At 41.8% G+C, this 12,850-nt stretch overlaps 1 protein-coding gene across 4 annotated transcripts in view; it reads right to left on the bottom strand.

Moving 5' to 3' along the window:
• MYO1B (myosin IB) overlaps window positions 1–12,850 on the bottom strand; it is a 2,891,345-nt gene that overhangs the window by 474,459 nt on the left and 2,404,036 nt on the right. For all 4 annotated transcript variants that reach the window (XM_044075201.1, XM_044075202.1, XM_044075203.1 and 1 more), the window contains one exon: window positions 9,548–9,616. In XM_044075201.1, the coding sequence (XP_043931136.1) occupies window positions 9,548–9,616 (69 nt within the window). The remainder of the gene's footprint in view (window positions 1–9,547; window positions 9,617–12,850) is intronic.

The raw sequence follows: 12,850 nt of genomic DNA, 5'->3' as shown, positions 1-12,850 counted from the left end.
TCTGCGCATTTTATCCTTAAATTCAACCCAACTCCCTGTACTGTCTTAATTTCTTTTTTCTAGCTGTACCACTAACCATTTCTTCAGACCTAATCTTTAAAGTATATGTAGTGTGAAATGCAACTGGCTCTCCCCCTTTGGTTTGCTCTCTTTCAACTGTATTTTCAGTGGTGCGTGGTTAGATAGCATACATAGAGAACTGATCTAGCCTTCCCTGAATAATATGTAATGGGGTGTAATAAGTGATTTCCCTTCCATCCTCTCTTATAAACCCCATACCACAATCCTGAATATTTGAATGCATTTCTTTTCAGAAGCCATCCCCCTTTATTACCCGTTTATTCCCTCTGACCTCCTGTAATGTTTTGCATATTACTAATCATATTACAGTCTCCTTCTATTATCAATATTTCCTGACTAGATTCAATTACTTTAACTCCTCAATATTTGTGATGAAACTCCTCAATATTTTTTGGTGATATACATATATATATATATATATATATATATATATATATATATATATATATATATATACATATACACACACATATATATGTATATATATATATGGGTCCACTATATAATCTCGAAATACTGAAATCCCGAAATTCAGTATTTTGAAATTACATAGCCGAAAACCCAAGCACAACTCACAATTCTAAAAACACACAACCGCGAAATTCAAAATGCCGAAACTACACTACACATACAGTACACACATAAACAAACACAAAACTCCCCCCACAATCAAATAAATGCATCTACACTGTGCCCCCCCACCCCCCTACTTTTATATTCTAACTCCGAGATCGCACAAACAGAAACACAAACGAAACTCACACACACACACTCACAGTCACAACACACACTTAAGCCCCTAACCAACACATTTACACACACAAACGTACCTAAATTCAACCGATACATCCACACACTGCACCAGCAGAAATTCAACATCTCCGTGTTCGGGATTCTGAATTTCGCACTTCTGCCGGTTTTGGAACTTTGAGTTTTTGGCTATGTAATTTCAAATACTAAATTTCAGGATTTCAGTATTTTGAAATTACATAGTGGACCCATATATATATATATATATATATATATATATCTACACACATATATATCTTTTTCCCTCCAGTAACCCTGTAACCTATCATCACTAATCTACCCTATCAACCCTTTCTCCTTCAGTTATGTTAACATGCCTGCTTAGCAAAATAACTACATTTTTCTTTTCCTCCTTTAATTTAGAGCTACAAACCAACTCAGCTTAATTAGTCTTTGATGTCATTCTTTATTTAAAGGAGAACTCCACCAAAATGTCAATTTTTTTCCTTGTAAAAAAGTGAGCTTCCTTCCCTGTAATCTAACACTAAACATATCACATACAGAAAAAGATCATTTAATAATTTTGCCATATGTTTTATGTTTGCACCAACTTCTGTCTGCCCTTTTTCCTGCATTTGTCTCATTTGTTACATTACAAAGGCCATTAAGAATTGGCAGAGTAATTGGGTTGTCACTTATTCCAACTACAGAACTATTAAGAAAACAATGGCTCTTAAACATCAGCATTTAAAATTGTATTATCACTCAGAGATTGCCAGCATCACCCCTCAGATAAACAGTATAGCCTGGAAACAAATGATCATGAAAACACAACTTTTGTATTTCTTACTACAAATTAGTAGTCTTTCCTTTAGGCAAACTCTGGGTGCTACAAAAGGAAAAGAAGAGTAATATGAAAATATTTTCTGTACATAGTTCTCAACTGTCCCTGATTTTCAGGGATGTCCCTGACTGACTCAAATTTTAGCTCTGCCCCTCTTAATCTACCCATTCATCCATCCATCCATCCATCCATCCATCTCTCCTAAAAATAATGTCTTTTGGAGAAAAGATAGTGAATTTTACTTAAAAAATAATAACAATAATTACAGTTATTTTACTTTAGAAAATGTGCATCAGTTCACATTCTCTTATTCTGTCAATCCATCAATCTACAACCCTTTTTCCTATTTTGCACATGGGGTTGGGGTGTCACTTTAACAGTGACAATTATCTACAGCCAAGGTTTACACCACCAGGTGGCTTATGGTAATTCTTCCACACCACACACTCACACCTAAAGCTAATTTAGTGTGTCCAATCCACCTACTACATACATGTCTTTTAGAGTGTGGGAGGAAAAGTACAGTTTTGTACCTACCATAAATGTAGATGTTCGAGGATCCACATTGCTGCAGTCCTAACTATTGGGGTAGTCCGCTGTCCAGTCGGCCCGAATACCAAAGTATATGGCTGACGTCGGTCAGGGCGCATTAGACTGACGTCAGTACGTCAGGGTACTAATGCGCATGACCGACGTCATATCCTCAGTCTTTTCTTGCCCCAGATGTCAGAAGACCCTGAAAAGATAAGGCCAAAAACCAAAAACTCCCAACATATCTGCACCAAAATATATATATATATATACAAAATATACAAAATTAGCAGAATATAACCTCACCTACACAACCACCCCTAAACACAGAGGGGAAGGAGGGAGGTAAATTGGACTGCAGCAATGTGGATCCTCGAACATCTACATTTATGGTAGGTACAAAACTGTACTATGTTCTTCATTCCACATTGCTGCAGTCCTAACTATTGGGTAGAATCCCAAAGCAGAGGTAAGGGAGGCTGGCAAATCATAAGGAAGCAGGAGCTGATAACATGCCTTGCAAAATAGCTGTGGCAAAACCAGCCCTAGACTTAGAGTAGAGAGGAAGGTGGTAATGCTTAGAGAAAGTATGCACTGAACTCCAAGTAGCTGCCTCCAAAATATCCTTAGTTGCCACCCCTTAAAAAGCTGTTGAAGTGGCAGTAGCCCTAGTGGAATGAGGCCTAATCCCAGCTGGAATCTCCTTGCCATGATGGGAATAACAAAATGCAATGCAAAACCCAATCCACCTAGAAATAGTTTGTTTTGACACAGGCTTGCCCTGAGAACTCAAAGCAAAAGAAACAAACAACTGCTGAGACTGCCTAAAATCCTTAGTCCTGCTCAAATAATAACGCAATTGCCTGTGTACATCTAAAGTGTGCAAAATCTTTTCCCCTTTATTTTGGGGATCTGCATAAAACGTAGGCAAATGAATAGTTTGGTTTAAAGCCACACTAGAAACCACTTTAGGCATAAAGGAAGGATTAGTGCGTAATGATACCCTATCCTTATGAAAAATCAAAAGGCTCAACCGCCATAAGGGCCTGTAACTCAGAAACCCTTCTTGCAGAAGTAATGGCCAACAAAAAAGCAGTCTTCCATGACAAATATTTCAGTTCAGCAGTAGCTGCAGGCTCAAAAGGTTGTAGAGTAAGTTTCTCCAACACAAAATTGAGATCCCAAGCAGGAGTAGGAGCTCTACGTGGGGTCTTATATTCTTTGCCCCTCTAAGAAATTGCTTGAACAAAGGATGTGAAAACAATGGTGGGTCACAATCATAGTGAGCTGAAATTGCTGCAGCATGAATCTTAATGGAAGAGAAAGACAAACCTTTGTCCAATAACTCAGTAAGATATTGAAGAGCCACACTCAAATTAGGCTCGAAATCTCCAAATTCTTTGCTGCAGTCCAAAATAAAAATCTCTTCCATTTTTCTCGTACACTTTCCTTGTACTAGGTCTTCTGGCTTCCATAATCACATTTAAAACTTGATGAGGAAGTTGAGACCTGCTGTCTTTCAAAACAGAATATGCCAGGCTGTTAGATGAAGAGAGTGAAGCTTGACATTGAGCAGGCGACCGCCCTTCTGAGACAACAGATGTGGAATCAAGGGTAAAGGCCATGGAGGCTTCTTTACCAGACTCCTCAGTAATGGGTACCAGTGCTGCCGAGGCCAATCTGGAGCTATTAAAATCATCCTTGGCTTGTCTTGTCTGACCTTTAGAAGCACCTTTGGAAGAAGAGGCAGAGGTGGAAAGCATACACATGAAGATTTTTCCAACTGAAAGAAAGAGCATCCACTTTCCAAGCTGTGTGATGAAACCTCTTTGTGCAAAACTTTGGCAGCTGGTGGTTTAGTGGAGAAGCGAACAGATCTATGTCTGGAGTTCCCCAGGACACTGTCAACTTTTGAAATACATCAAGATCCAGTTTCCACTCGTGGGGATCCATGATTTGTCTGCTTAACACATCTGCTAAGGAGTTCTGTGCTCGGCAGAAACCTTGCCTGAAGAGTTAGTTGCAAGCTTAGCGCAGTCTCCCATAAAATCATTGCTTGCCTGCACAATGGGTAAGAATGTGTTCCCCTTGTTTGTTGATGTACCACATGACAGTTGTGTTGTCTGTTAGAATCAACACCTGCCCTGGAAGAAGTAACTCCTTGAAAGCCATTAATGCAAACTGGACTGCTAACATCTCCTTCATGTTGATATGTAGATGCTGTAGTCTGGCAGGCCACTTGTCTTGTATCCACTTTCCATTTAGATGAGCTCCCCAAGCAATGTCTGAGGCATCTGTCGTTAGAATTTGACTCGCCTCTGGCGGGGTCACAGAGAGTCCCTTGTTTAGGTGACATTCCTGAGCCCACCACAAAAATTCCTTTTGAATGCAAGGTATTATTTGAATGACAGTGTCCAAATCCTGGCAGTGCTGTGTCCATACATTTTTGAGATACCATTGTAGCTTCCTCATATGCAGTTTGGCATTGGGAAGCACCAGAATACAAGATGCCATGAACCCTAAGGCTTGAAGGACTGTCCTTGCAGTCAGCCCGGACTGAAGAGATAGTTGATGGAAGTAACTGGAAAGATTCTTTTGTTTGTCCGGGGTTAAAAGGCCATCTGGGCTGCTGTATTCAGTCTCACACCCAGAAAGCACATGTCTTGAGAGGGTACTAGACTGGACTTTATTTCGTTCACAGAATACCCTAGGCATCTTAGCACTGCTATGACATATTCCAAATGCTGTAGAAGGTCTTCCTTTTCTTGAGCCAGAATCAGGCAATCGTCCAAGTAAGGATAGATTTGAATTCCTTTTAGCCTGAAGTAAGCTATCACTGGAGCCAGAACCTTTGTGAATACTCTGGGCAGTAGATAAGCCAAAGGGCAATGCAGAGAACTGATAATGAGAATTTCCAGCTCGAAAACGCAGATACTTTCTGCAACTTAGTCTTATAGGCACATGAAGGTAAGCTTCCTTGAGATCTAAAGTTACCATCCAGTGATCCTTGCCCAGCAGAGGTAAAAGCTGTTGTAACGTCAACATTTTGAACTTGGGAATGTCCAGATAAGTGTTGAGGATAGATAAATCCAAAATTGGTCTCCACGTGTTCCCCTTCTTCGGTACTAGGAACAGGCGAGAATAAAATCCTAGGCCCCTTTCTGGCACAGGAACCGGCTGAATGGCCCCTATTTGGAGTAACTGAGAAATTTGCTTGTGAGCCTCTTGTCTTTGTAGAGGAGGAATGACTGGCATGCCTTTGAAAGGAGGCAAGGTATGGAAATAAAACCTGTAACCGTGGTGAATGATATCCAGAACCCATTTGTCTTGGGTAATTAAATCCCAATTTTCTTTGAAAAGAGACAGTCTTCCTCCTAGAGGCGCCAGGCAGAAGGTACTGGCAGCTGAAAAGGCAGGTCATTGGGTCTGCTTACGAAAGGACTGACCCCTGCCCTCACCAGAAGTCTGAGCAGGTGAACTCCCTGTCCTAGGCCTAAAAGCACCTTGAGCTCAGCCCCTACCACGTCTAGACCTACCCCTAGACTGGGAATCATAAGCAGGATAAGTCCATCCCTTAGCAGGCCAATTTCTACTAAACTTCGGAGGCTGCACCTGCAAAAATCCTTAACAGTTTGCATAGACTTAGCCTTGTCCTCCATCTTCTTTAAAACTGCTTCCACAGGCGAACCAAACAACACATCAGACTGTAAAGGAGCATCCAAAATCCTTGTCTTAACATGCTCAGCTAAGTTCTGATCTCTCAACCAGGCGTGCCTCGAAGAACAGAACCAGTGGCAGCCACCCTGGAGGAGGCCTGCACAGCATCAAAACCACATTGCAAGGAATGTTTACCCACTTGTTCAGACACATGAACTAAATCCTGCAACTCTTTACACTCAATACCTTCCGCCAGAGCATCCACCTTAGATTTCAACTGTGAAAGAAGATAATTCTGATATTTTAACATGTGAAACTGACAATTCAACGCCCTCATGGCTAAAGTGGAAGAAGTATACACTTTCTTTCCCCATCTATCCAAAGCCCTTGCCTCTTTATCAGGAGGGACAGGATTTTTAACAACTGAGGCCTTCACACCTTTAGGCCCCTGAGAGACAGTTTCGGGTCTGCCCTAGGACTCTTAAAAGATACTTATGAGCTTCAGGCACCCTATAATACCTATCCGGTTTAACTGGGGCAGGAGGCAAAGAATCTGGATTCAGGGAAGCCTCTGCAAAACATCTTCCACCACATTCAAAACAGGAGGTATAGCTAAAGGCCTGTGCTGGGGTAAAAACAAGAATTCCCTAAGCCTTTTCCTGGAATCAGAGAAATCTTGACCTTCCCATTTAAAATGCTCCCTCATGGAATGCAGAGTCTCTGAAAATGAAAAATCCTCAGGAGGGGAAGCTGAAGGAGTAGAATCATCCACATCAGAATCAGAATAAGAAGGGTACTCCTGCAAGTCTTCAGCCGAAGACTCAGAAGCCTCCGAGCATTGCTCAAAACTCTCAAACTCAGATTCCACCCTAGGCCTCTTATCAGGAGGAGGCATTGAACCCCTTATCATAGTAATCAAATCCTCTGCCATTTTAAGCATATGTTTCTTAGGCAAAGACCCTGAAGTACTAGGAGAAACCCCCACTGAAGCAAAACTCGGCCTGCCCCTCAAAGAAGCCTTGGAAACAGAAGGGGAGGCTCTGACCACCTTAGGAAGAGAGGGAAGAACAGCCACCTGAGAAGTCCCCTCAGCCTGGCCTACTTCCTGAGAGGATACATCCTGTAACAGTAAAGTCTCTCCCTGAGACTCCAAAGAAACACCTGGCAAAACCTCCGGCTCCACTGAGCCCTCTGAAGAACCGACGTCTGGGACTGTCGGTTCCTCCACTCTAGGCTTTGCTGTTTTGTCCTTGCGTTTTTTAGCCGAAGCCGGCGTCGGAGCATCCGACGGCATTGTATAATTACAACGCTTCCCAAACACTAACCTGGCACAGTCTAACCTTCTCTTAATAGTGCGTTTGTTAAATCTAGCACAAGAGCGGCATCCAACAACGTCGTGCTCAGGCCCTAAACAAGGTATACACAAAGTATGGTAATCCCTATGAGGTATCTGTTTCCCACAAGAAATACAGTTATTCACTTTTTCTGACATCCGGTTAAATACTGAGGCAAGAAAAAAACAAAATATTCCCCAACGGGGTACTTAGCCAACTTTGATTCGGTCTGAAACTCTGGCTTCAGAAACTTTCAGAACGCCAACCTGCACTCGCAAAATTGCTTCTGCATCGGACCATGCGGCAAAAAAGACTGAGGATATGACGTCGGTCATGCGCATTAGTACCCTGACGTACTGATGTCAGTCTAATGCGCCCTGACCGACGTCAGCCATATACTTTGGTATTCGGGCCGACTGGACAGCGGACTACCCCAATAGTTAGGACTGCAGCAATGTGGAATGAAGAACATCTGGTGTACCTGGGGAAAACCCACATAAACACGGGGAGGACATGCAGACTCCGCATAGAAGGCACACCAGCCAAGAATTGAACCAGGCAACCTGTTGCTGTGAAGCAACAACATTATCTGCTGTGCCACTATGCAATAGTGTTAATATTTTAAAAGTGCCCCTGATTATTTATGTTTTGTTACAGCATTTCTGCACTACATATACAGTTTTGTTGGGACAAATCAGTGAGTTGGGGAAGATTAACATCAAAGACTAATTTTAGCTACAATATTAAAAACAGTGAATGCAATACAAACTATCTCAGTCCAAGTAACAGCTATTAACCACATTGGCCAAATTTCTCCCACTTCAACACTGAGCTACAGTTACATTGAAAAGAAGTTAACTCAGCTACATTTTTAAGGCTGTCATTCAGTCATTCCTTAAAATGCTACATCAGAGATGGGCATTAATAAAAATCAAAGGAAGCAAAGTAATAAACATGCAGATTGATGCTGACAGTTAAGGCTTTAGACAGCCTAACCAGTCTGTCAACAATGGCTTTAAAGAGGTAAACAGAGGAAACTTTGTCAATAAACATTGTTGAACAAGTGTGATGACAATGCAGCCTAATGAATAACAATGCATTTGGTCAATCAAATCCAAATGCTCTGTGGTAGATGTCTCACAAGCTAAATAACTACAGCAGGAAGGCTTGCAACCTCTTCCCTGGAAAGGAGAAAAGACGTGGGAAAAGAGCGCCAGTAGTGTTTGACACACTTGAAAAATGTATTCATACTGTCACAGGACAATGCCCATAAGGCAAGAGGGTGAATTTCTTATGCTTGAGAGATGATGTACCTTTAAAGGTTTTTAAATTGTATACTCCTGAAGAAGAAATGCAGAAGGAGTAAGTTTCCTTTTAATGCAAGAGGAGGACTTGTGATTCTCTGCCCTTTTTTCAGTCATTCAGTGGATCCTCACAGGAAATGTTGTCACTAACAAGGGCAGTCTTCCTGAATCCTGTCAAAAATTTCAGGATGTGGGCTTGTGGACCTAGATTATAAAAGCACATGCTTAGTCTGTCATGCTCATTATTTTAATACCATGACCACACCATTTTATAATAGATTCAGGCAGATGTTCTGCAGGTGGCAAAACTTCCACATTAACAAAATTATGAAAACATCACAATGATAAAACAGGTTCCAGCTCATCAACTATGAAAAACACTTGGAAAGAACTGACAGGAAACCAAGCAGGGCCTCCTTTTTAACATCAGCTACTGACTTGGAGTCCTGCCAAGTTCAATTGCTTGGGAGGTTTGCTAGCTCTTCGCCAACTGCTGGAATGATGTTCAGAATGAATATAAAGGCACAGAATGCTTTCAGCAAAATACTTATTTGTGTTGTATTGCTGGAAAAAGGGAGGTTGAAAAAAATATAAACTACAAAAAAAAAAAAAAAAAAATCTTTCCAAGAAATGAACTTCAAAATAATGAAAAGCTGAAGGTAAAGCATCAAATTGTCCAGAGATAACCATATAAACAGATGTGAACACAACTAAGTAATGACAAGATACAGCAAAACTGCTCATACCTTATCAAACCCAGGAGTGACAACATTTATAAGTATTGCAGGCAATGCTAAATCTACTTGTTATTATGTATTAAAGCGCCGCAAAAGAGATGGTCTTTCAGACAACCCTATCCTCATTGCCACATTATGTACAGCATTTTCAATCCTTCAACTAACAATGCTTTTGGAAATGACTGATAGAATAACTGCCCAAGTTTCCAACATTTACAAAGTAAATGTGGAAAAAAGTGAGTAAACATGTCTATATCCAAAACAAAGTGACAGACACAAACAAAACAAAGCAAAAACGTATGACCCTACCTTCCATCCTCTGATGTAGGACTGCACCACAATAGCAGAACTCTTTGTCTTCTGATATTTCTTTTGTTGCTGTTTCAAAGAATTACAGTCATTAATAAACTGTTAATGTGCTACATGCACAGTAGAAATTAAGATTACTGAAACAGCTAAATTCACATGGTACAACAGAACATCAAAATACTATAATTCTATTTTGGAAATGTATTACATATCTGTGAGCACACAAAACATTTTCTGTAACATTTTACTGTGTTCAGTTATTGTCTCTCCCTACTTACCTGCTTAATCCATCTCTGGATCATATGTAAGCCTGAGCATATCCAGGTACTCAGTGGGTGTATGGTAGAGAAGTTTATTGTAGATGGAGAGCTAGACTATCTAAGGATGCAGCAGTCGTATACACAGAATGTACACCTACTTGACAATCTAGAGGATTTTCAATTCTCCTCTGACCAGTCTTTGGGAGTTTGGAGGAAGCTGCAGCACCAGGGAAGAAGAAAACAAACAAACAAAAACAAACAAACAAACAAACAAACAAACACATGGGGAGGATATTCAGGTTCTACACAGAAGGCACCACAGCTAGGAAATGAAATGGAGGAGCAAGTGCTGTGAGGCAGCAGTTTCCATCCTCATAAGTATATGTTCTCTACAAAATTCTTGCATTGTTGATTATGTTGACCTAACAGCACTGGGGCCAAGGACAGCTTGGATATCAGCTTAACTTGAGTATACAATTATCAGTGTTTCTCTTGATGCTGTGGCTTTCATGCATTATTTCTGAAATCATTATAAATGGTGTCCAGCAGCATCAACAGCTGCCTTGGGCACATAATGTTTAATAAAAAGGCAGAAGACAAGCTTGTTAAGCACTGCACTTTATATGCCATACATTTGTAACTAGGCAGCAGGACATCATAAAAGTATAGTTGTGTAAGTAACCTTACCATAACAGTACACGCTCGAATGATCACTGTTGCAGTAACCTTGGCTATATGAGTTATTTCCTGCCAAGGAAATAACAGACAGGCAGCTTCCAAAGATTCAGAGCATCTTCCACATGCTCAAACCAACTAAAAAGACAGATCTGGGTGCCAAGCCCATCGGAGATTTCATGCCAACAAAGAGGGTGAGGCTAAGCACACAGGACGACAATGCTAGAAACAACAAAAAATAAGTGTCCACACCCTGGCATAAACAGGACACCAAAAAGCGAAGAGGATGGAGCAGCTACTGCAGCAGTGATCATTTAAACATCTGCTGTTATAATAAAACTACTTACACAACTGTACTATGTTACTCACATTGATAAAGTACAGTTGTGTACACTTAACATTAATGTAGATGTTCGAGTGTATTCACTGTTGCAGTCATCACACTTGCTTTATCTGCCTGCAGATAGCTCTCAGTCGGCCCGAATACCAGAGTCTTGGGATTTCTGAGTCGGATGCTGTCGCCTCTTCCATGACGTCAGGTCGTCAGAGGTATAAAACATGCAGCCAATGCCATTACATCAGTTTTTGTCTTGCCCTAGATGTCAGGAGGCTCCAAAACAGTAAGCTATTACATGGTGTGGAACACCTCCAGTAAAAAATAAATACACCTGCCATAAAAGATGGCCATAAAGAGGATAGGTAAAAAGGATAGAGAAAACCAGGGGACTGGAGGGAGGGAAAGCAGGACTGCAACAGTGAATACACTTGAACATCTACATTTATGGTAAGTGTACACAACTGTACTATGTTCTTTGTGTTTCACTGTTGCAGTCATCACACTTGGGTGGATTCCCAAAACTGAAGAAGGGTGAAGGCAGTCAAGAAGAGTTAGGGCTGGCTAGTATGCCTTGCAAGACTGCTGAAGCAAATCCTGCCCTGGATTTGGAAAAGATAGGTAGGTGGTAATGCTTGGTGAAGGTGTGTACAGCACTCCAGGTAGCAGCCTCCAGGATGTCCCTGGTAGGGGCTCTCCTGAGAAATGCTGTAGAGGTAGATGCTGCCCTAGTGGAATGTGTTCTGACCCCCTGAGGGGTTGGTTTCCCATGGTGCTTGTAGCAGAAATGGATGCAGTGTTCTATCCATTTGGAAATAGTTTGTTTTGAAATGGCCTTGCCCTCTGCCCCTGTTACAAAGCTGACTAGTAGCTGGTTAGACTTTCTGAAGGGCTTAGTCCTATCAAGGTAGAATCTGAGCTGTCTGTGCACATCCAAGGAGTGCAGGATCCCTTCCTCTTTATTTTGAGGATTAGGGAAGAAGGTTGGCAAATGGATGGATTGATTGAGAGCCACACTGGACACCACTTTAGGCATAAATGAAGGGTTATTCCGAATGGAAATCCTTTCAGCATGGAAAATAATGAAGGGTTCCACAGCCATCAGTGCCTGTAGCTCAGACACTCTTCTAGTTGAAGTCATAGCTAGAAGCAAGGCTGTTTTCCAAAAGAGGAATTTTAACTCTGCTGATGCAGCAGGTTCAAAGGAGAGAAGGGTGAGCTTTTCCAGTACAAAGTTAAGGTCCCAAGCAGGGGTGGATGCTCTCCTTGGTGGCCTTAAGTTGTTTGCCCCTCTCAGGAACTGTTTGATAAGAGGGTGCGAGAAGAGAGGTGGCTCATTGTTGTAATGAGCAGAAATGGCTGAGGCATGTATCTAAATGGAGGAGAAGGACAATCCTTTGTGGAGTAGCTCTGCTAAGTAATCCAGGATAAGAGGCAGAGAGGGCAGTGCTGTGTCCTCTCCTTTAGATTGAATCCATGAACAGAACTTTTTCCACTTATCAGCATAGGATTTTCTTGTCCTGGGTCTTCTGGCTTCAAGAATGATGTCCAGCACCTGTTTGCTTAAGGTCGCTGGGGGAGAATTCAAAAAATAAGCCAGGATGCAAGATTTAGGGTTTGCAGTTGTGGATGCAGAATCTGTCCTTCCTGCTGAGAAAAGGGTTGGATTTTGGTGTAGGTGCCAGGGTGGCACCGATGTCAGGCTGCAAAGGAGTGGGTACCAGTGCTGGCGTGGCCAGTCTGGAGCAATCAGAATTGTCCTTGGTCTGTCCTGTTTTATCTTGAGTAATACTCTTGAAAGGAGGGGCAGAGGGGGAAAGGCATAGATTGAGAGATTTACCCACTGAAAAGATAGGGCATCCACTTTCCAGGCCTTGCTGTGAGGATTCCTGGTGCAGAATTTGCTGAGCTGGTGGTTGTAGGGGGAGGCAAAGAGATCCACCTCTGGGGTCCCCCATTTCTGGATCAGAAGGTCGAAGGTGCTGTGCTCCAATTGCCACTCGTGTGGGTCTAGGAGATTTCTGCTTAAGTCAT

Source organism: Protopterus annectens, chromosome 6.part0, assembly GCF_019279795.1.
Source record: "Protopterus annectens isolate FY-2018-M chromosome 6.part0, PAN1.0, whole genome shotgun sequence".
NCBI classification, from domain to species: Eukaryota; Metazoa; Chordata; order Ceratodontiformes; family Protopteridae; genus Protopterus; species Protopterus annectens.
The sequence above is the reverse complement of the archived record's forward strand: the minus strand, read 5'-3'. Positions and strand labels throughout refer to the sequence as shown.